The 25362-nt window shown below is 37.7% G+C and overlaps 1 protein-coding gene across 3 annotated transcripts in view; it reads right to left on the reverse strand.

Annotated features, from left to right (window-relative positions):
* LOC132101456 (breast cancer anti-estrogen resistance protein 1-like) overlaps positions 1–25362 on the reverse strand; it is a 104203-nt gene that overhangs the window by 38824 nt on the left and 40017 nt on the right. For 2 of the 3 annotated variants that reach the window (XM_059506445.1, XM_059506442.1), the window contains exon 1: positions 11940–12208. The exons of the other annotated variant lie outside the window; for it this stretch is intronic. In XM_059506445.1, the coding sequence (XP_059362428.1) occupies positions 11940–11951 (12 nt within the window). In that variant the 5' untranslated portion in view covers positions 11952–12208. Of the gene's footprint in view, positions 1–11939; positions 12209–25362 lie in introns of those variants that run through there. 3 annotated transcript variants of the gene reach the window in all.

Below are 25362 nucleotides of genomic sequence, written 5' to 3' on the forward strand. Positions count from 1 at the left end.
ACTGCAAGAAACTACAGCAGCAATAAAGTTTGCTAGAAAAAAAAATGACAAGCTGGATTACGAGACGTCAGACTTGTGTGATAAAATTGTATTACACGAGAATGATAAAATACAAAGATGAAGAATCAGGTACACAATTCTCTGTCATCATCTTGTTCAATAGTGCCTAAAAGATTTATATTGTTATACAGTTGTATTCATTTTTGAAAAGAGAAAGAAATAAGACATTTTTTTTTTACAAAAATCACTTAATAATTATGACTTATTTATTTATGTACATTTAGAAAATATGCATTAAAATATGTTAAAGTGACAATAAAGATGTTACAAAAGTTACAAAAGATTTCTATTTAATGCTAGAATCCTAGGAGAAAAAAATCACAGAGAAATTAAGCATGCCAAGTATTTTAAACACTGACAAAAGAATAAAAATTATTGTGTCTCACTCAAATCAGTATATTAGAATGATTTCTGAAGGATCAAGTGACACTGAAGAATTCAGCTTTGCCATCACAGGAATAAGCATTAATATAGAAAACAGTTACTCTAAAATGTAATAATATTTCACAATATTACCGTTTTACTTTATTTTTCATCAAATAAATGCAGCCTTTGTGAGACGTCTTTTAAAAACTTCACAAACCCACATTTTTGTTTGGTACTGTAGTACTGTACTTCACTGATGATGTAAAAGTGTATTTTTGAGAATGTATTCACACATTTTGCCACTGGAACATCAGAAAATCTGATATCACATCCTCAAAGAAAATAGTATTTTTCAAGCACCTCTGTCCTTCTGTTCTTAACATAAAATCTGGGATAGTAGGTGATGTGAAATGAGTTGCAGCCACAGCCTGCAGCTACATCTTCCTTCAGGATCCCTGTGGTATAATGCTAATTATGCACCTCTGTACACAGAAGCTGCTCAGTGCCCACAATATCTGGAATTGTGCCATACAAACTGCACTCAGTACAACATTTTTTGGCCTTGTTTGCATCGTATAGTGCCAAAACAACCCAGACAGCACGCTATCAGCGGGAACAATTCATTCTGCATGAATCTCTCCCTGTGTTTTAAAGGTCTATGTGGAGAGCGGCAGTGCTCTGTTGAATGGTGTCTCTGTGCTCGGAGAGAGGAGAGGCTCACGGAGGGCATATCTGACAGATGAATGCCCTGCCTATGCTGCCCAGATGAGGGACAGTCCCTGTAGTGTCTCCCTTAGAACAGGAGGAGGCCGAGGCTGGGCACAATAGCGTCCGAGAGGCTTTACTGCCTGCAAGCAGCTGGTTGAGATGTCACCATGAAGTGCTGGCACACGCATACACGCATAGAGCACCGATGCACGTATATAGACAGAGGAATGTGTGAATATGCACGCACAAATGCATACATGCATACCTTCACAGCCATTCAATCCATTCAAACTCACACAATGGCAAAATAATGAGAAGCACTCAGACCAGCTGAGAGAGCTCATTAACTCCATGGGCTATTTCCATAGAGACAGTTTAGTACATTCTTTGGGAGTGTTTGCAAAGGAATGGGACTTTTTGCCAAAGGCTGAGTGCAAAGAAAAACAGTAGAATCTTCGTCAACAAACAGTGATTTTGTTACTGCCAATACATCCACAGCACACTGCTGTGAGCATATAATAAATACTGCTGCTGCACATATAACATATATGAAATCACTCCACAGCAAACATAAATTAGCCTGTAGCAGATCTATACAGGTGGAGCTGGGGAAGGTGGAGGGTTTCTGAATCGCGCTGCGACTGCTACATCAAGCACTAACCAAGTATTTGAATGTTAAGCAGTGAGCTCATTGGCTGCTGATACAGAAGAACCAATCAGATATATATATATATATATATATATATATTAGGGCTGCACGATATTGGGAAAAAATGACATTGCGATATTTTATTTTTCTGCGATATATATTGCGATATTTTTTCTTACAAACAAAAATGGGGTGAGCACACTTACATTCTCATTTTAAATGATTTAAACATCGACACCATCGCGTCAATTGATTAATATGCGGGAGGGAGAGAGAGCAAGACAGCGCTCCTGTTGTTTGAAGACGGCTCGCTCTCTCTCTGTCTCTCTCGCGCACGCTCTCTCTCTCTGTCTCTCTCGCGCACGCCCTCTGTCTCTCTCGCGCGCTCTCTCTCTGTCTCTCTCTCGCTCTCTCTCTCTCTCTCTGTCTCTCTCGCGCGCGCTCTCTGTCTCTCTCTGTCTCTCTCTCGCGCGCTCTCTGTCTCTCTCTCTCGCGCGCTCTCTGTCTCTCTCTCGCACGATCTCTCTCTGTCTCTCTCGCGCGCGCGCTCTCTCTGCCTCTCTGTCTCTCTCGCGCGCTCTCTCTCTCTGTGTCTCTCTCGCGCTCTCTCTCTCTCTGCCCTGTTAAACTTGCATGTGTTTTTCAGTCCTGTCAATGAAAAAATTTCACTCTATGATGGTTAAGCTGTGCAATTAATCTGCGAATCACATTCGTCAAGGGCCGGGGAGCAGCTGGCCCGTACAGTTAATGAATAACAGATCAACTACGACAGCCTACATCGCACATCCTGCGATGTGACTATCGTGGATTCGTACATCGCGATATCGATGCTTAAACGACACATCGTGCAGCCCTAATATATATATATATATATATATATATATATACCCCTAGTTCTGACTATGTACTGACAAACATACCGACAGACTTACGTCCTTCTTGATCAGGCTGGCAATAATGAATACCAAATTAGGTGATTGACGATGTTGCAGCAATTCTATAAAAAACCTCAGAAAATAATTTTCTGTGACTTGATGTCTTTGTCTTTATTCTGCAGTCTAATCTCACTTGCCTTCTCTGCCTTTGAAAAGCAGAAAAGAAGTGCTGTGTGCTTTCTGGGCTATTCTACTCTTTTTTTTCATGAGAATATTTTCCTGCCAAGCAAAAAGGCTCTGGAGGACTGATGACATCACGAGCTGTTGAACTTTGCCTCCATTATAGAAAGTATGCCAAGCTTCTCTGTCTGTCTCTCTCTTTCTCCCACTTCTCGACAATTCTGTCGAACAGGACACAGGACGTTTAGGGAGTGATTCACAGGGGTTTACATGTAAGGGCGAGTCGGTGAATCAGTGACAGTGAATGTTTTCTAATTTGTTGGGAATGTACACAGGAGAACACATGCAGACACATCAGCATTAAGATAACAGCAGGAGGATAAATGAAGGAAAATAACAGAGATGGGAATATTTGCCTATTAATCAATGGATCTATTAGCATCTTCACAGCCCAGGATAAATCACACCTTGCATCTCCGACAATTATAAAGTAAAAAAGTAAAGCACTGTGCATTAAACAATGACACAAAATGAGTTGGTTCCTCAAGGGTGTTTTCTGGTGTACATCTGCATTTATCAAGCAGTAATGGGAAGCTGTTTTGAAAATACTTGGAGCTATTCATCACTAAAAGCAGTTACAGTCAAACTAAACTTTTAAAATAGTAGCTAGCCATAGCAATATTTCCCACTGAATCCCATTTTTGCAATAAGAGAGTCCAGACTTCATGAGTCTTTCTGACTGATTCATACAAAGAACCATCTCATAACATGTGATGCTGGTTATATGTTATACATTTTTTTGTCTCTACACTAGCTTTTAATTTAATCATGGTGACAGATTTGTAATTATCTGTCACCATGAAATACGACTGATAATACTAGAAACACAGTAGCTAATTTATATAACCAAAACACTGTAACAAACAATAGCATTGAACAATTTTCCCACATAAAAGGCTAAATAAAATGACTCATATATAGTGATTTATTAATGAAACGATTCTCTAAAATTTTCATTATTGTTATTATTATTAGACTTCCCAGTGCAGTTTAAAAAAGAGAGATTTTTCAAAGCTATTTTTCGATTATATATCTGTAAATTGTGTAAATATATAAATACAAAATAGCATTAAAGACAATATGACACGTTAACACACAACAATGCTACTTTTTGGAAAAAGCATCTTGCTACTGTAAAAGCTTCTTTGTTACTGTCATGCTACTGTAAGTCTGTTACTGGCCAACATTGTTATCAATGCATTATTTGAGAAATAGTAAAGAGGCTTGTATAAGATGAGGGGATGACGAGAGTTTCGCTTCATTTCTCCCTGGCAGTGATCACCATGGAAATGTTCAGGTCAAACACTTTCCCTGTGGCTCAAGCAGACAGAGACTGATGCTTAACTTTATTATCTCTAGAGAAAGACAGCGAGAACAGATAAAAGAGATGGAGGAAGAGAACGGAGAAGAAAGGAATCTCATCATCCAAAGGACGAAACGTTCTTCCATTTGCATTTAAAAGGGTCATGAGCCCAGGAGCATTTAGCAGGCAACGTGTTAAAGGGTTTAAATTGTTTCCAAAAATGTAAAATTCTGTCATCATTTACTCACCCATATGACTTAAAAAAAACTGATTTTTTAAGAATATACCAGTCACTTGTTTCAAATAATGAAAGTGAATGAGGACTGGGGCTGTCAAATTACTAAGCGGTTTTATTATAGTTTTTGCATACTTTTTTTAAACAACGACACTAAGAATGATTTGAGAGCGAGTAAAGGCCTCTTCACACCAAGAAAGAAAACTATAAAGACAACTATAATGATAATTATATTAGCGTTCTGTCAAACTTTTTAAAGTTGGGTGGATTCTGACTGGCTTTCAATGTTTTCAGCATTCATAAGGTGGAAAATTCATTCTGAAAGTGACTCCAATAATATCTTTCTTCTGTTGTCATTACATTTGAGATGTGGACTTCCCTATCCCTATTCTCACAGAATTAGAACAATTATTAAAACTTTATAGCTATAGTAATCAGGTATTGTCCTTGATGTGAACAGGCCTTAAATAATACCACAACTCTAATTTTCAGGTGAACTATCTCGTTAATAATGGGTATAAAAGTGGCAGAGATGTTGAGAATGAAAGGGAATTCCACAGGATGGAGGGAAGAGAAAAGAGGGATGTGGACCTGTGAGAGAGGGAAGGAAGGAAGGGGCCGAGTGCTTCATTCAGACAGAGCCACTGAACAGGAGATAATGTGGCAGCTGCTGGAGCGCGCTCTGTACAGACAGGTCAATGAGTGTGTGTGTGTGTGTGTGTGTGTTTGTATTGTTATGGAGGGGTGAGGCTGAACAGCTTTTGTCTGGTGCCTCTACACGACCCCGTGGGACAAACACTAGTAAAGTTAACAAGGTGGGGGCAGGTAGTGTTTTTTGTGTCTTTATTGTGTGTATGTGTAAGCTCATTAGCTTTAAGGGCATGGAGACAGTATACAAACTGCTCTAAACCACAAGTCATCTCTTGAACACAGTTCCTGGAAATGCCCAATACAGTAATATCAGATGTTGTCACAGTGTTGTTATTGGTAACTAAAAACATTTCAAATCATTTTTGGGAATTAAAGAAAGCTGGCATAAATTAGATTAAAAAAATTAATTAATTAATAAAAAAAAACCATAAAATTAAAAAAAGAGAAATGTCACCAAAGACAATAAATACATTTCAGTTAAAGTACTAAGATTATTAAAACTGAAATAAAAATGATTTTGAAATATTTTTAAAAGACAAAAATTAAAAAAGAAATGATAAAAAAGAATCACTAAACTTAAATAAAAAAAATGAAAACTCAAAATGTAAAGATAAAAGCTAATTCAAAATGTATTATAATAGTACATAATAAATTCTTCAGCTGATATTAGAGTTTATTTTATTTATTGCATGGGTTGATATTGGATATTTTATTTTGCATGCTGACATTCACTTAAAATTCAAATTTAATGAAAATTATTATTTTCATTTAATAAAACTGCTAAATGTAATCTTCAGCAAATCTCAGAATATCTATTTTATCATATTGTACAACTTAAAGTTATGTCTGATTTTACTTGTAGAATTTAAAATGACTGACGTTAGGTTTTTTTATTTATACAAAACTGTTTAGAATTTTTATATTATACATTATAGGTTACAATATGACAACAGAACATCAAATATCATATGTGACCCTGGACCACAAAACCAGTCATAAGTCGCACAGGTATATTTGTAGCAGTAACCAACAATACACTGTATGGTTCAAAATTATCGATTTTTCTTTTATGCCAAAAATCATTAGGATATTAAGTAAAGATCATGTTCCATGAAGATAAATTGTAGATTTCATACCATATTATTCATTTTTGATTAGTAAATTGCTAAGAACTTAATTTGGACAACTTTAAAGGTGATTTTCTCAATATTTTGATCGTTTTGTATGGAGCCCCACACATGACATGCAAGAAAAAATAAATAAATCGTGTGCACGATTTACTAATTCGTTCCCTCAATGTACTAAAACGTGCACACGAATTACTACTGCGGTCCCTCGATTTGCTAAATCGTGCGCACAATTTATAAATCGAGTGAACTAAATAGTAAATCGAGGGAACGCAATAGTAATCGTGTGCACGTTTTAGTACATTGAGGGAACGAATTAGTAAATCGTGCACACGATTTAGCCTTATATTTTTTCCTGCATATCGTGTGCGAGGCTCCGTAGTTTTGCACCCTCAGATTCCAGATTTTCAAATAATTGTATCTTGGGCAAATATTGCCAATTCTGATGAACCATACATCAATGGAAACCTTAATCAATTAGTTTTCAGATGATGTATAAATCTCAATTTCGAAAAATTGACCCTTACGACTGGTTTTGTGGTTCGTGGTCACATATAATCTACACATAAAAAAAACAGAGACCAGAATTTTAATATCAGTGCAGCGTGATCACAAACGAAAGAGAAGCTGTGCACCTGAGCACTGATTGTTTAGCTGAAACTGAAAATCTCTCTCAAGTGAATGATCGTCATCGAGGTACAGTTCGAACAGGCTGTAATTTTGTCCCTCATGGCCTGGTTTTCATTCACACCACATTAAAGATAGAGTCTCATCTGTCTCAGGTCTATTCTCATCACACATCCACCTCCTGAGCTCTGGGAGAAAATGTTCCCTACCTCATCAAAAGTTTTTATTGGTTTAAAGACAGATGGGCACTGCAGACAAAACAAGGCCATCTCTGTTTTGTCATTCGCATAAGACACCTGAGCCTGACCAAACAAGAACAAAGCTAGACATCTTATCTGAGCTGTGTTGCCAGAACATATAAGAGGTTTCTAAACTCTCCCGTCTATATATGAGGCTCGAGTCTTATTCTGCGGTCAGGTTGTTATTCTGAGGGGCTTACTGTTTGCATAAGTAGCAGGTTGGATGGAGTAATTATAAGGCAGGTGGAGTTTAGGATGGTAAGCTGTTGTAGACACATTTTCAGACATACACACAAGGAGCAGACGCTGTATATGCAGCGATATTCATCAGAGCTGAGACTCAGAGATGTGACTCAGACAGCCAGATGTGTGTTTGGACGTTTGCTGCTATCAGCTGTGTCAGTCATGTATGACACACACACATACACACACACACACACACACACACACACACACGGAAAAGAAGGTCATAAAGAAATAGACCACCTAATAATGATTTTGGCATCATTTATTAACACTCATGCTGTAACAAAAATGATTTTGGCATGAATTTTTCCATCCAGAAACTTTAAAACAGTAATTAGAGTAAATGATTACAGAACTATCCCTTTAAGATCATAATAACCAGTGTCTATTTCTCCTGAGAGAACTTCAGTGTATATGAACCGGATGAATATCTCCTTTAAGGGATTAAAGCATGCTGGAAATATACAATGTAAGTGGGGCACAAACCTGCTCTATTTACAGGAAGGGACCTGAAAACCTCGACAGAAAGGAAGACAATAGCAGAAGGTTGATGGCAGAGACAAACAGTGGGCCGATGGCCTGCTCTATTTTCACTATATAGGTGAGTTTACAACAGACAAGACCAGACTTGAGCACCAACAACAGGCCTGCGGAGGAGAAGAGCAAAGGCTGGGAGGCACATCATTGATTGTTAGTATGAGTGTGTGTACAAACCTAAGCAAAACACGGACAATAACATATGATACAGTCACAGTTTACAACATAAATACAGAGAAATATGATTTATATATACTGTTAGAGATTAACAATGAAGCATTTTGGAACACTTTTTTATTTTATGTCATTTATTTATTACAAAAATACAGTAAAAACAATAATATTATGAAAAATTATTACTATTTAAAACAACTTTTCCATTTTAATATATTTTAAAATGTCATTTATTCTGCGAAGGCTGTATTTTCGGCAGCCATTACACTATTCTCCAGATGATATTTCAGAAATCATTCTAATATGCTGATTATGCTCGAGAAACACTCATTATCAGTACTGAAAACAGTTTACACGACAGTTTGCTGCTTAATATTTTTGTGGAAAAACCGTCATATGTTTTTCAGGATTCTCTGATGATTAACAAGTTCACTTTGAATTAGAAATCTTTTGTAATATAATATTTTGATTTGTAAAGATACTATTTGGTCTTTATTGTCATGTTTGATCTTACTGACCCCGAACTTTTGAACAGTAGAGTTCCTAGTATACATACATAGAAATCTATGGTATGTCAAATTTAGAAATGTCCATGTGTGTTTGTAGCATTCTTAGTGCAAGTTTAGGCCCATCCTTTCATTCCTAACACATTCCACAGCTTCAATTTCACACAGATATTTGCCCACATTCCATACCTTCAGCCCATCTCACATCCCACCGGACACACACTTACACTTCCATAATGCATATCTTTTTTATTTCCTGTCCTCAGTACAGTCAGCACTAACACATGCATGCAGACGCCACTGTTGATTGGTGCTTCCCCTACTGCAGACACACTCTGTGATTCACAGCCAGGCAAAAATCACACAATCCAAATCCCACAAACACAACTGCATTCCTATGTGCACTTAACATCCCTCATCCATCATCCATTTCACTCCTGTTCACTGGAAAAAACACAAAGACACCTTTGCCCCTCCTTTCCTGGAAGGGTGAAGCTGTAACACCCTCTTCAAAAAGAAAAAAACAGCTCTGATTCTTGTAGCTACAGGCTACGACTAAGTGTTGGTTTACTGCCAATGTTTTTCCACGGCAACACAATGCTGATGTGCGATCTTTATGTTGTGATTTACAGTGCTGGGCCGTCAAAAAGAGATAAACGTGAGTGTAACAAGGACACAGGGAATTTTCATAAGGACTGCAGTGTGTGCTATAAACACTCTTTCCTCTTCACCCTGAGCGAAGGACCTTCATCGCTGCATAAACATGTCCAGAATCCTGCTGATCCCAGATAATAAATCCAAAAATTGACAGGCTTCAATTGAACTTGATGATTCCTTTCAAGTGCAGAGCGTCACTGCGACCTCAATCAGTCATTCCTCAAGTTCAAAAACAGCGACGAGGGCCATAAACTCAAGGAGGCCTGAGATACAAAGACAGGAAGAGGAGCTCTCAGATGGAATGTGCACGACTGCAAACAATGTAAGATATAGCTATTGAAAACATGACAATCATTACATTATCTGCTCTTACAATTGTATTGGAAACCCTTGATGTTGTCTCTTTGAAATAAGCTACTATAGGTTATTTCTCACACTTTGTTACAAAGCTCAGAGGAGAGACACAGATTCACTTTAAACTCAGGCAGCTAAACAATATCTGCCACCCATGTTCAATGGGATGAAGGACAGGGCTGTTAAAAGACCCATAGGAAACAAAGATCACAAATTAATAATCTTAAATTTCTCACTAGTATCTCTCAGACAGATATAAGGTTAAACCCTTATGGGAAAACAATAAGCCTTAAACTAACATGAACTCCTTGCTGGTCTTTGTTGATCCCAAATAGGCGGCTGTAGATTGGTTTTGGGCACATTTCTGGCTAAACAGCAACTTTAACCAGATAATACCAGCCTAAACCAGCTAAGACCAGCAAGCAATCTTAGGCTGGTTTAACTGGATCTTTTTCAGAATGTAGAAAAAAACTCTCCTTAAGCTCAAAAAATTTCTCCTGAGGAAAAAGAAATGATCAAAACTATGTATTGTATTAAATTCTTCCTTGTTTAAATTATTATTCAGATTGTATAGCTTTATATGAAAGAAGTTGTCATAGTTATTTCAAAAGACATTTAAGAGAATGATCTGAAACATGAAATGAACCAGTTTTCAAAGCTATGAAAAAGCAATGTCCAAAGAATCAGATTTTCTTTAGTGGAGACAATGGCTGTACCATTTATTTTATTTAAAAGACAATACTTTAGATTTGATCTAACAAACTGGCTCTTACAGAGTTAAACAGTGCAACTGGAAACCATTAATTCATTTAATTCATATATATGGTTTGCAACACATTGCATAACATTAATATAAATACAAAGCCTCCAGTTTTAGAGGAGCCCTTTTCACTTCTTTTTTAATATTAATATAAAACGTTCTATTGATCAAAGGTCACACCTGCCGACCTTTTTTGTTCTTAAAACTTGAATTACTTTTGGACCACAATGAGTGATGTTACCAAAAGGATTGAGTTTGGTCTCAGATCAGTGCAACTTTGACACAGTTTGATGCTGACATCCATGTGTGCATGATTATGGGGAGAATGAGGATGAGGAGCAGCTCCTGTCCATCAGACCCCCCAGGAGAGTGTGGGAGGGGGGGGGGGGGGTTTCAGGTCAGCGATGGGGAATTCCTCTCTCCTAAACACAAGAGCTGGAGGGTGAGTCAGGATTGAGTCAGAGAGGCGATGCGGGGGGAGATGGACTCAGGTTACTCAGCTGTCTTCTAAAGTAGGGGTCTTTCTCTTATTTAAAGATACCTAGCACAACATGACTCAACATTCTTAACTTAGCAACTGATTCAGCCTGGTTACCTCAACTCGAGAGTGATCTCAATAAGTCAACAGCCCTCTCACAAGTGTACACAACTCACCTTCTTCATCAAGGACCATAAACGTACGCTGGTTTCAACAGACTATAAAACTGACGAATTTACAACACAAAAAAATTTGAAAAGAAAAGGAAATGCCTTCAAATTGAAAAAACAATATAAATAAAATTTATACTCTTCATACTCCAAACTTCTTAAAAGCCCAGTCATCATCTGCTTCAATACACATTCTGATATTCAGTGCACTAATAATTGACCATAACCATTTCAAAGTCCATTTCTATGGCCGGGGAATATCTCAGTCTCTGCAGGGGGTGAATCTCAGCGTCCAGATTATTCACAGGCGGAAATACAGTACAGCCCAACTCTCACATCCAAATACCAAAGCATTGTGTCATTCCTAAACTCTTACAAGCTGAACGAGCGCCAGTACTTTCAAACAATGGCAAGGAACGGATGCTTGGGCCTGTCACTTCACGCTGTTCTTCTCTCCTTCTCTTTTTTCTCTCTCCCTCCTTCTTTCCCCTGCTCCTTTCCATAAAACCTTAATCTTTCAGCTTTCTCCTGAGTCAGCAGAGAAGCACACAGCGGCAGGGCTCCTTTTCCTCCCCCCCCCCCCCCCCCCTTAAGCCTTCTTTCTCACACTCTCTACTAAGCTTTCAAAACTTATTGCTCCTTAAGAAAATGGCATTTTTAAAAACCTCCGTCTACGCAGATATATTCTGCTGGCTTCTGTGTCAAGTGTTACAGCAATCATCATTGCCTCTTTTATTAAGCCTCTAGTCTACTTGTTCTGATTTGTTGCTGTCATAAACAACTTAAAATAATAAATGTTAAAAAAGTCAAGTAGAAGAACTAAGAAAACCAAAAAGAAAACATGCTATATGTGTCTTGTTTTTCTTCATTTCACTAAGACTAAACTTCACCATCCACTCCAGATATACTACCCAAGGGCATTTAGCATAACCAACTTAAAGCGTTCACACAACAATGAGAACAGCAAACACACTCACCAGATAATTCATTTTCAGCCCCGCTGTGTGAGTCTCTGGGACTCCAGACAGCACTTAACTGCCTGAGATTTGACCCCCGATGAAAACTCCTTCGGACCGTCCAGCTCTTTGTCAAATCTCTCCACGTCTCCGTCGGGCAGAAAGTAAGGGCAGCTTCTAACGCATACTCCAATTCCGTGATGTCAGGAGGCAAGAATGAGACTGTCCCATATACTTCTCTCTCTTGAACGCGCTTGCTCTCTCTGCGTCCGTCCTGTGCTCTTTCTCTCCCTCCCTCTCCGGCAAAAGGAGGAGGGTAGAATGCACAGGGTAATCTGACACCCTCCCAGTTCCTTTTTGATCCTGACATTCCCTCTCCCTGCTGCCGATTGGCTGAAGACTCTGTTCTTATGTTAATAAGCTTACCCTCTTCCTCCCCCTGCCTGTGAGGAATGTTTAGTGAACCTCTCTGTAGACCTGAGAGAGACACAGAATTTGTTTTTTTGCCATCCGCTGTCCCCCTCACACACAAACACACAGCTTTGTCTAGACCCTTTCCTTTAGCCTCAAACTTTCTGTCTTCCCTCTGCTGCTGATTTTTTGTTTGTTTTTTTGTGCTAAAAGTAAAAAGTCCTCAGACAAACCTTCTTTTCTTCGACAGGAGACAAAAAATCCAAACCCCACTGACATTTGCAGTGTATTAAAACGTTAACCTCTTTTTTCAGCATATGTCTGACCTGAATTTTAAAAGTACTATCGATTAAGAAAAGGGTAGAGATGGGTAGACTTTTTATGGATCCTGAGGGGAATTATTGTTCTATATATATATATATATATATTTTTTTTTTTTTTTTTAATTAAAGACATTTGAATAATGATTGTTAGTTATGTAAACTAAGCTAATCCGTTCATGTTTGCTTTTGTCTTCACAATTCACCAGGAAGACGAATTTCAAAGCATGACATCATTCTCCAACTCTCCCGTGAGGGAGTGACCAGGTCAGGGGGTCAAACTGGGATCCACATTTAAATCAATGTGGTAAATAGGCAAAAGCTGCAGGTCCTAATGGACTGTCTCCTGCGATTAACAGATAAAGAAATTCAGTCCTCAGATGAGTGTGAGGCATAAATTAACTTACTATTCCTACCTAAAAGCTGGAATGTAAGAGAGGTTACTGAAGAGAGGTACGCTGTCCTCAAACTGCCACGACACTGTCGCATGTGCTGGTGCTGAGGTCAGGAGAGAGGTCAGTCAGGTAGGAGACAGCAGGGCTCCAGCATTTTGGAGCAGCATTCCAGAACCTGATCTGCCCTGCCACAGAATATTCTCTCATTTTAAGCTGAAGCCAATTTTGTAATATCACTTGTTGATAGATAGATGGTTTGATATGACCCCGCAGAGAAAACATAGTGCAAGTTACCATTTCAATTTGGTTATATGATTCAAAGTGTGTATCAAAAAATTTAGAGTTTGTCTCAATCCACTCATTAGTTCCATAGTGAAGTGATATTTCCTTTATTTCATCCTAAACTTTCTTTCATCTGTGGAACATAAAAGAAGGTATTTTGTAAAATGTCTCATTGTTTTATGGTCTAGGAGTTCAACAAGAAAAATGTCATACAGGTTTGGAACATTATCAGTATATGATGAAATTATTTACATTTTTGGGTCCACTAGCCAGGGAATGAGATATTACTGGGGGGGTATCCAATAATTTTCAAAATCATTCCAGTACACTTTCAATTTCTAGAATGTAAACATGAACGTAAAAAAAAAAAAAAAGATTAATAATGGAAATATACATAAGATAGGATGCATACAGTACATATATAAGATAATATAACAACAAAATTATATACAGTGCATTTAAATAAGATAAAGTCTTTTTTGTTCTTTAAAGGACAGCTCACCTAAAAAACAAATCTCAAATTCTATTGTTTCATGTTCCAAACCTTATGACTTTCTTTCTTCTGAGGAACAGTACTGGACCTCAATGACTAAAATAGAGATATTATTACATTTTTTGCAATGCTTCATTATATTTTCTTATGTCTTAATGTGATAACGTATACTACCATTTTAATGTTTTTTTAAATCTCTTATTTCACCATGTAGGCATTCATTTGATATAATACGGTAAAAACAGTAATTTGGGGAAATATTATTACAATTTAAAATAAAGTATTTGTAATTTATTTCTGTGATGGATTTTTCAGTAGTTATTATTTCAGTCATCAGTGTAACATTATAAATATCTTTAGTGTCACTTTTGATCAATTTCATGCATCCTATATTTGAATAAACATATTACTTAAAAAAGTCTGACAGACCCCAACATTTGTAAATCGGATTGCATTTACATGATCAGTCTTGCTTAATAATGTAAAAAATGCATTATGTGTTGAGGGAATTGAGCCACAGCCCTCAATACCTGAGTGACTACAATCCCCTGAAGCCCATGAATGTGGGGCCATGAATTACACGGCACGACTGGTGTCAAATCAGCAAGATTCTCTCTAATTGAAAGTGCCGTAGGAATTTAAAGCCCTTATCTTCACGCAGCGACTGTCTTCTCAGGCCACCAGGTGCCATGTCTGGTCTCCATGACAATTGAGCGGCACTTCATCTCGCACTACGGGGTGGCTGCTACACAAGATGGATTTTGATGGTCGAGACAACATTCTCTCTTTCTAATATTCTCTGGGACGTTTGTTATTTATTTCTGTAAGCTAAGCCTGAGTGACATCAGAGCTGTCATTGAAATTAGCAAGTGTGCGTGGATTTTGTCACCACTGAGATTAGGCTATCACATCAGACATCATTTCAATTAGCGCCCCGCCCCCTCTCGCTCTTCAGCTAATAAACCCACTTCTGTCAGCACCCACTAATCACAATCCTGTTATATATCAGAAAGAGGCGGGTGTTGGGCAATGCTCGTCTGGAGGTGAGAGGTCTAACTACATGTCACAAAGCACTAGAAAGGTGAAAATGAGACAATCTTTGCTGTTAAACAGACCGCTGCACCCTCTCGTGAAATCGTTCTGTATAAAATATTCAGTGACTAGAAATTTGTGACGTTTGCTGTACCTTAGCCTCTGTTGGAGAGTATTCATGGCTCAGTGAGTGTGAAACAGTAGGTTCATTGTGTCTGAGCGGCCTGTGCTCGGTTTGGTCAGGCTGTCACACCTACGCACAATGTTGTTCAGCTGGCAGTGTTTCGGCCGTGGAGTTGCGACCTCTGCCCAGTGGCCTCTGTAACCCCCCGCATGCCACGCGTCATGAGATTCAGGGCAATCTGACAAGAAAGCCTCAGCCAAGTCGCATCGGCCCGCCCACCCCAGAACAGACCAAGCATTTAGGGCTACAGATGTGGGTCAGATAGTGTGAATATGGAAATCCCATTTCCCTTTAAATCAAGGTAATGTTTCTATTTTTTTCTTTTCTCTAACTCTCTGAACCGTTGCAAGAAGTGAAACATCTCCATTAGGATTTCTCTACATCAGTCCTTTGAATTCCAGAAGAATCTGCTGGAATATTCTGGTAGGAAGCTGAACTCAGATATATCTCAGTACAACAGGATGATTTATTTAATACAGCCAAGCTTTAAGAATGAGCAGAATTTCAAACACTAAGTGTTTTCTTATACATATTTTGTAATTATGTATAAATAAGAAATTATATAACATAAAAGTATAACATTTAAATGTTCCTTGTTGGGTCTTTAATACAATAATAATACAAATGCGTGTTATTTCCACATTGATTAGTTCCTTTTACTGATGATACAAATTTCTGTCTTTTCTAACTAACAAACTTACTGATTTAAAAAGAACACTGTTTTAATTTTAAAAAATTAAGGCATTTTGTTTTTAAAGTACTTAAAATTCTGTCCAACAATAAGGCTTTGATTAGTTTCAAATGATTGATAATATTAATAAAAGTCTGATAAATGTATGTCATTGAAAGAATACACATGTACAAATGACACTAAATAGTAAAATTTGTCATTTTAAATTATTTTAACCCTTAAACAGGCAAGAGTGAAAAATGATAAGCAAAAAATATGTTCATGTATTTTTTATGATGATTACTAAAAGATTTAGTAAAAGACAACATAGAAAAAGACAACAACAAAAAAGAGTGCCAAGCGTCCCACAGGTGGGACAGTGACAGTTATGGGGTTTATTTCTTTTACCAAGCTCCTCACATAGTGGGTGGTGTCAGGTTTTGTATTACACAATTTATTTTAACTACTTTATAAAAAAAAACTTTTCTAATCTTGACAAAAAGTTCTGAGTCTTACGGTCCCATCTGCCAACTGTTTTTTGATATTGAGACTGAAATGTATTAATCTGATACAGGAGAATGCATAAAAAAACACCCAGTGGCTATTTTTGGTACAATGCCTAAAAATCTCATGGGAAGTTACATTTTGTGATATCAAATGAAAATTTAGAACACAAATTGGTTAGACATATGACTTTGATTTGATAGTAATTTTAGAGTAAAAATTATTTTGTAAAATATATATTTTATATAAAATATTTAGAGTACATTTGATTTACAGTAAATGTAATCATTTTTGAAGTTACTTTTTCTTTTTTTTAAAAATACAAGACCAAACTTATGTCTATATTCCAAAACGTTCTTAAATTACAACCATTTAAATTTAGTGTAATGTTAAGTATATTCTCAATATACTCAATACTCTCTTTTTATACCCTAAACAGGCAACGTGACTCAGGAGTCACATACATTTCAAAATGTGCTAAATAACAAAATAAACAACATATGACTAAATTTTTTTCTTCAGCACCCTAAGACAATGTTCAGAATTAATGTTAGCATTAATATAATTTTTTTCCCAAAAGAAAAGTAAGTTTAATATATAATTAACTACCTCAAAATCTGAATGTTCTCCACCACTGGCAGCCATGTTGGATTTAGATCAGGCTTACTAATATACCACTGAAAACTTGAAGCAAATCATGTGACCAGCATACTTGAGACAGACCAGGCATTGATAAATGACAAAAGGATTTAATTAAAAAATTGTTCTTATGCCCCAAAAAAGACAATAAAATCTATGTGACTCGTGGGTCGCGTTGCCTGATTTAGGGTTAATTAAAAAATCACAAAATTTAGAAAATTAGATATATATTTTGAGACAGTCAAGAGAGTTATTATTTAGAGTTATTGAGAGTTATGATTATTATTTTTTTTATCTTTTTAAAGATTAACTTTAAGTGTGAGGGTTAGATGATGGCAAAGTTAGTAAAAAAAGTTTTAAAATATATATAAAAGTATGTAAATCCTGAAAAAAAATCTAATATTGTCCGATAACTGAAACTGATATTGTCAGATTCTGTTATATTGTGCAACCACAATTTAATAGATTTATTTTCATTGAAGTCCTATCAATGCCTTAAAGCATCTGTGTGCTAAAAGCATGTTTAAAACAGTTAAAAAATGTAGGAAGTTAAAAACAGGATGTTTTTTTCTCCAAAAGTTCAAAAGTGTCACGTTCTCTAATTAACGAGTGTTTCCTTTCCTTGTCCAATATTTTGAACCCACCAATATCATGACATGACCACAATATCGCAGCAACATTTGAACTGTCCAAATTGATACGAGAGACCTTTTAAGTACATCTGAGCTCATCTTTATGGCATGTTGTAAAGAATGCTTTGAAAAGTCTGACTAAAATAAGTCCCAAGATCACTGTCAAAGTCAAAAGAAACGTTCGAGGCATTTCCTGTGTCTGAATGAGGTCTGTATTTGGAGCTTAATTCAACAATTACTAATGCAGCTCCTGAAAACAACAGCAGCGGCAGCAGCATCCTGCCCATGATGCACTGCTCTAGTCTCTGCTGTGAGAAAAAACAATGCACATCCTTGTATTGAGACATCCGGCCCCCCAGCCAACAGCAATATTCAAGCAGCTTTGATGGACAAAGGAATAAAGAGTTCCTTTCTTTGTTGGGACTGTCAGGCCCACTGCGCAGTCTGTCACCGAGGCCTTTCAACTACTTATGACGAAGAGAGAGAAAATCCTCAGCTACACAGACACATGAAAGCACACACACAAAAACACACTTGCTTAAAAGTACAGGTATAAATAAACACAAAAACATGTGCTACACAAAACAGGACAATCATTTCTCCTATATGACACTGTAGCTGATGCCGGGACCGGCAGACAGGCGGCTTTCCAAAACCCTCTCTGGAGTGTTTGTGGTCTTCCCTTATCCACAAACAGAGGATAAGTGTCTGTATCTGTACAGAACAGGAAAAAACAAGACCTAGCTCCTACGAAAATCAATCCCAGTCTAAATCACAGACCTATTTTACACACGTAACACACAACAGGAGAAACAGGGCTGATCAGACCAAACCGAAATTGAATTTCCATAGATAATTATATTTGTTTATTTTCAGATTTGGGTTCTCATTATTTGTCCTCTTATCAGTCATGGTAATACTTTAAGATGATGAAAAACCACAAAGTGAATCAGTCTTCCTCTCTTTTAATCTAAAGTTGCAAGGATGAGACTTGCAGTGTGTGCGAAGCAAGCCAAAGTATCACACACACACTGAAAACAACATCAGCACTCGATGACTTGCTCACTTTTCTCATCCTCACTGCAATAAAAAGATTAGCATTAATGTGGCAGGAAGTAAATGGCATTATGTAGAGTTGAGCATAATCAGGGAGCACTGGGGATATTACTATTCCTCACAATCTGTGTGTGTGTGTGTGTGTGTGTGTGTGTGTTTTTGCTTCGCACAGTCTCAATAAAGCAGAAAGCCTTCCAATCAGCACCTCCTCCTTTATTCTCCCAACACACACACATATAAAAGGAGGGGAAAGATGAAGGAGAGCAATAAATGAAACTGAGCATCCCGCTGGTTAATTAGATAGTGCTGATTTGATTTTTCATTTCAATCTGGTTTTTTTTTTCCCGTTTTTTTTTTATGCTCTCTGGTTTCTGGATCCTATTGGAAAGTGCGCTATACCAAAGCACTCCCTCAACAGGGCTTTATTATTATGATTGTTAACATTTGCAATATTGTTACAGCAACAAAATACATATAATAATATAACACATACAACAAAACACAAAAATAGTGTTGTACATAAAGAGATAAAGAGAATGAAGGGGGAAAAGAGGACAAGGTTAGTCAAAAATAAAATAAAATGTTAATAATTTTTAAAAATAAAATTGGTAACACTTTAGAATAGTTAACACCTATTAGTTGCTTATTAGCATGCATATTACTAGATTATTAGCCATGTGTTAGTGCTAATTAAGAACATATTAATGCCTTATTCTACTTGACCTTATTCTACATCCCTAATCTTACCCAATACCTAAACCTAACAACTACCTTACTAACTATTAATAAGCAGCAAATTAAGAATTTATTGAGAGAAATGTCGTAGTTAACAAGTGTTACCTATTCTAAAGAGTTATCATAAAATTAAAGAAAACTTAAATAAACGACATAAAAATGTATAATAATATAAAAAAGTAAATAAAGAAATAAAATACATAAAATATGCTATAAATAACATAAAATATAAACAAAACATAAAAAATATAATCACCCAATAAAACAATAATCACTCGACATGCTGAAACATTACTGACTGTGCTTTCCTTTCCCAGAAAAACATTTTTTTCTTATTATTTATTTCTTAGTGTGGGAAGGTCTGGAAATGATTTTTGGAAATATGACTTGTGCTCGTCTCTGATGTTTTGATATTTTTCCTATTTTAGGAGAATGCATTTCTAGTTTGATTCAAATAATCATTCTTTTTTTCTAAAAAAATAAAATAAAATCTAAATGAGAACATATCATTGGCTTCTATATTTTTTACATAAAGCTATCAGGCTAACACTGTCTGAACTCTTACAATACAAATTTTATGATTATTATATTATTTATGAATCAGTTTACCTTTGAGACAATTCCCTAAGGACGTTTTTGTCAGATTGAACTTACTTCACTTAATCAGCTCACACTGACACACACACTGATCCATGAATATAGTGAGAACTGCACCTAGCGAGTGACTAACCTCTTAACCAACTATGAAAAAGAGAGACCCATCAGATATTCAAGACACAGACATTCAAACACACACACCGGGAGACACCAAAGAACTTCGAACAATCCTACAAATCTCCTTCAGACGGACACAGACGCAGCATTAGCCGGCCTCCCCTCCCCCTGCAGGAATGCAGGAATGTGAGGCTAAACCTAGCAGAACGCCACTCTCTCCGACCATCACTTCCAGGAAGGGGACCGTTTTCCCATGGGCTGGGTTTGTCCAAGTAGCCATTCTGTTTGAACCCCACCTCATCCATATAACCCAAGGGTCTCCACAACAACAGCTTTAATTATACTCCTCCCGCCAAACGATCTGTCTGGAGAATTGTGAGGTAATACTCTTCCCAGACATTAACGGTGTTATTACGCTCTCTTACAAATAGCTTCACTGTCTGAAAGGTTAATTACGAATCGCTGCAATTTCCCACTTTCAGAAATGTGCTTCCAACAATAAAAAGCGCAGTTGTAATTAGAAAGCGGCAGCTGTTTGAAGCTATCTGTGGGGAATGAGAAACGTTTGATATAAACTCAATTGCCTGATACACTGTTTCATTTGTTTATTTCTAGTCTACTGCGTTTCACTGCATGTGCTGTGTGTGTGTGTGGCCTTGCATAGCCAAGATTTTACTCTCTGCCCTTGAAAATGAACAAGTCGGTGTGAGAAACGGAGTCTCTGGGTCCCAGGTGTCTGGGTAAGGCAATAAGCGGAGGTCTTGAGGAAGTGTTGAGATAAGACCACCACAGCCAGAGCTGACAGGCCATCAGTAACTGCCATCTAATGTAATCTCATTGCCAGTCTCTCCACCATCCGACTCCTGTCTAATTTCATCTGATTAGTCTTCATGCCACTCTTTACTGTCAAATATAGATTTTCAGTGATACACTGCAGTGTACTAGGGAGATTTGATGTTTGGAAAAAAGTAATTAAATAAAATGTGATGCTTTTTATAGTACAGTACATTTTTGTAAGATTGTAAATATTCTATCACACAAAGAATGACTTTAAGTTTGAATAAATAAAGCTGTTGAGATACTTGTGATGGAGGTTATGATAACACTGATAATACTTCCTGTTATGAGGATTTATGCACTCCAGTTATAAGCAGTTAACAATATAACTACTAGGAATGACAGAAAAAATGTTATGCTATAAAATGACATTATTTCTGTTTCATGTAATGGAGGGAGTATGTTATGCTTGACGAATCTTACCAAGCATAAAACAAAAGTAAATTATGAATGCTTTGAACTTGGCTCTGAAGACATAAATAATGTCACTTCATTTAAAATGACAGTTAATTTTTACTTTTTTGAAAACATCAGAATAATATTTTTAAATTAAAACAAATGTGTGTGTGCGTGTGTGTGTGTATTAAGTAAAAAGTGCATAGTAACAAAGCTGATCAAAAATGTAATTTATTCCTGTGATGGCAAAGCTGAATTATCCTTCAAAAATCATTCTAATTTGATTTCTGATATATTTTTAGGATTCTTTTTTATTTGAAATAGAAATCTTTTTTAAATTGTAACTGTCTTTATTGTCACTTTGGAACAATTTAATGCATCATTGCTGAATAAAATATAAATTTATTTCAAAACAAATATTACTGACCCCAAAATTTTGAACACTTCATCAAATATTGTGGACAAAAATGGAAGTCCTTTAATGGAATGACTCTTGTTCAAATGGATCCTCAAAAGATGGCTTGACATGCTGAAACAACTGATGGAGGCGTGAAACCATGCAGCAAATAACTAATAATGAAAATAGCTTGACATGAAGGGGGAGAGGTCAGAGTTCAGTTATGAGGTCTGAAAAGCAGTCTCTGGTTTCTTTCAGCTCCAAGTTCTGCAGTCGCTTTCATTCCATACACTGCCACATTCTCTCAACTCTTAGGCCCTGTTTACAGTAGTGCGTTTTTCATTTTAAAATGGCGTTTAAAAAAAACAACAACATCCGTCTACATACGCGTTTTCACTGCATTTCAGAAATGATCTCCGTCCACACTACACAACCGAAAATGCATGTCACATGACCATTCATGCATGTACAACCATAGATATGTATAGGTAGATTCCCTATTATGCATCTGAATGCTTGGAGTGGTCGAGTGGGGGATCTACCTATACTGTTATTGTTTACATGATTGTCAAGGATACGCAGAGAGAATGTGCTCTGCGTATTAACAAATAGTTGTTAAGTTCAGTTCCGTACACACTGCGTAGAATTTCAGTAAATGCAGATGTCACAACCTGTATTTTTTGGGAGTTAATGCGATTGTGACTCCCTTATTTTAGTGTGTACAGAATGCGAATAAGGAGTAAAAGATGAACTGACAACCGAATTTAGCTGCAGTGTATACATACCCATAGTCACATATATCACCCAAATAATTAACTTAGTCCTTTAATTTCAGAATTTTTATGCACATCTCATTTGCTAAAATGAAGTTGTGTAAGTCTATATAATAAACACCTGCATAATGTCAGTCATCAGCCCCTACGATCTGTAGTTATTGGTATCAGATCCATTGAAAAACCTATACTGGTCATTTATCTGAGAGCATCATCCAAAGCCACTTATAGAAATGGGCAACAACCAAAGTGTTCTGAACTTCAAGGGAACAATGGTAGTTCATGGATCGCCCATTTTGCAGACCTCCAACCTTTTTGTTATCAACCGTTACACCACACCACCACATAAAGTACAGTAAGAAAACACTGATGAGGCTCCAGCTAGAACAGAGTCATGCATGAGAGCACTTAAAGATCATGCCTGGATCTCAATTCTCAGAACAATAAAGTGTCTCAGCATCATTAAAAAAGAGATTATGAAAGCGTTTCTTGCTTCAAACACCATCAGACAGCAGCATCATGTAATACATGGACAGTTATATCAGTCCTGCTGCAGTGCAGTGGCGCTTATAGAGTTCAGACAGGTCAGATGAAATTATTAACTCCACTGACCTACAGATAAACATCACATTGATCTGTGTGAGAGACCGGAGAGCGGGGACTGGCCATGTGGATGTCTCTCCACCACAGCATATAATCTAACACACCTCATTTAGCCCACTGGAGGACAGGGCAAATGCTCATGGAGACGGACAGATTTTCTGAGACACCGTGATGTCTAGGTCCCAAGGTTTGTGGTATTGTCAGAGGGTTAGGGCAATGCCAGGGTCGGCTGTTCTGACCTCTCCTTCCAGGAACCACTGGGGGCACATCCATTACCCGACTGAAGTACAGTGCAGTACAGTGTGGTGTCATTGACCTCTCTGCACGCTGGTGAAATACAACACCCGTTTATCAATGGGTGTGGAACGCAGCTGAGAAATTAGAGGGGGACAGTGGGTGACGGGGAAAAGCCAAATATCCCCCAAATACCAGGCATTTAACAGCCCAGCAAGCAATTTTGCATAGGAGAAAGAAAACTGTTGGATGACAGAGTTCTCTCTTGTTCTCTGTTGATGACATTGTTGAGCAGAGGGGTCAAAGGTCACAAAGCACTCTCCAGCATGAAAAAGTCGACTCAGTGACAGCATATTAGACACATCCATTCTGAAATGTTTCACAACCATTTCTGTCTTATGTATCGCAATAGCCCCATCAGTAAGCTCAAGTACCCCTTTATCTTATCTTTATGTTTTAACAATAATGATTTTTTTTATTTTTAAATGATGAAACTTTGCATTAATTGAACACATCTTATTTACCTAAAGAGGAACTAAACATAATCACACAGTTGTATTTTTGTGAGTATATTTTATATAAGTTTACATATACAACATATTTCACAGATTTTAAGTGACGTGGCATACAGCCAAGTTCCCTTTCGAGGGAACTTCGAACTGCGTCCTCTAGGGGCCGCTTTGGGGAACACCTCGTCATGACCCGTGTCTGAAGCATACATTGAAAAAACTTGTTGGCCGGCGACAGCCTCGGACGTCACTACCGGCGCGACTATAAATAAGCACCGGGAGAGCACGTCATTATCTTCTTCGTCTTCACTGACTGTTTTGTTTGAAGCGTGCATCTGAAAGAACCGGTAAGGGCGATCTTTCTCTGTTTATCATGGCGACAACTAGCAAGCTTTTAGACGATGTGTGCATCCGTGTCGGCATCATTTGACACCCGATGACACCCATTTGTTTGGGTGAAGAGTATGCATGGGATGTCTTTGAGGAGGCAATCTGCGTGCATTGTGAGCGTTTTTTTCAATGGAAAAAGCTCCGCTCTCGTTTGTCTCTCTTCTGAAAGAAAAGGGGGAAAAAAAGGCAGCCATCTGCTTCCCGTGGTTCAGGACCTGTCCGCGTTGAGGCATGGAACAGAATGAGCTCGTGAGAATATAGGTAGATCTGTCCGAATGGTTTAAAGAGGGACTTTCCCTTTTGCGCTCGTAAAAAAAAAAAGAAAAGAAAGAAGGGCGGCGGACGAGAGAGAGCCTCGGGAGGATGATGTTATATCTTTAACACTTTCTGATACTGAGGTTAGTGCTCTGCTGGGTTTTTACCTAGGAAAAGCAGGAGATATTTGAGGATGGTAAAAAAAGCTGAGGCTGAGCCTTCTCAATTCTCCTGCCCTGCGTATGTAGAGCTGTTGGAGGTTATTGAGCGAAAATTAAAAAAACCTTTTGACCATAACCCTCCAGCTCAGGTGAGCCTTTTATTTCTGCATGATCTCCATACAGAGATTAAAAAAGAAAAGAAAGATGCCGTTTTCTTCTCGCATCCATCGGTTTCGGCATGAAAGTAATCTGCCGACATCGAGGTGATGCGCGAAAGCGGCTACGAGGGAATGCCCCCTGTAGAAAGAGCAAAAAATTTTATCAATAATTTATAAATCATTTTTATCTGTGAAAATGTTTTCTTTCTGCAGGGGAAACATCCTCTCTTAATCTCCCTCCTTGCCATTTAAGCCCCTTCAGAAAATCATCTCGCTTAAACGGCAAGTCCCAGGGGCAACTCCCATGGAAATGGTAGAGTTGGTACTTAGTGCTCGCCATGTTTCTGGCCTGCACTCCCCTCAGCATGGGGCGTGGGTATACTGTTCCCCAAAGCGGCCCCTAGAGGACGCAGTTCGAAGTTCCCTCGAAAGGGAACTGTCTCAGGTTACGTTTGTAACTATAGTTCCCTGAGTAGGGAACAAGACACTGCGTCCTCTAGCACCCTGCCATGCTTCGGACGCAAGCTTCAGACGAAGAAGATAATGATGTGCTCTCCCGGTGCTTATTTATAGTCGCGCCGGTAGTGACGTCGGAGGCTGTCGCCCGGCCAACAAGTTGGTGTTTTTTCAATGTATGCTTCAGACATGGGTCACGATGAGGTGT

The sequence above is a fragment of the Carassius carassius genome, chromosome 23 (genome assembly GCF_963082965.1).
Source record: "Carassius carassius chromosome 23, fCarCar2.1, whole genome shotgun sequence".
Taxonomy (NCBI): Eukaryota; Metazoa; Chordata; class Actinopteri; order Cypriniformes; family Cyprinidae; genus Carassius; species Carassius carassius.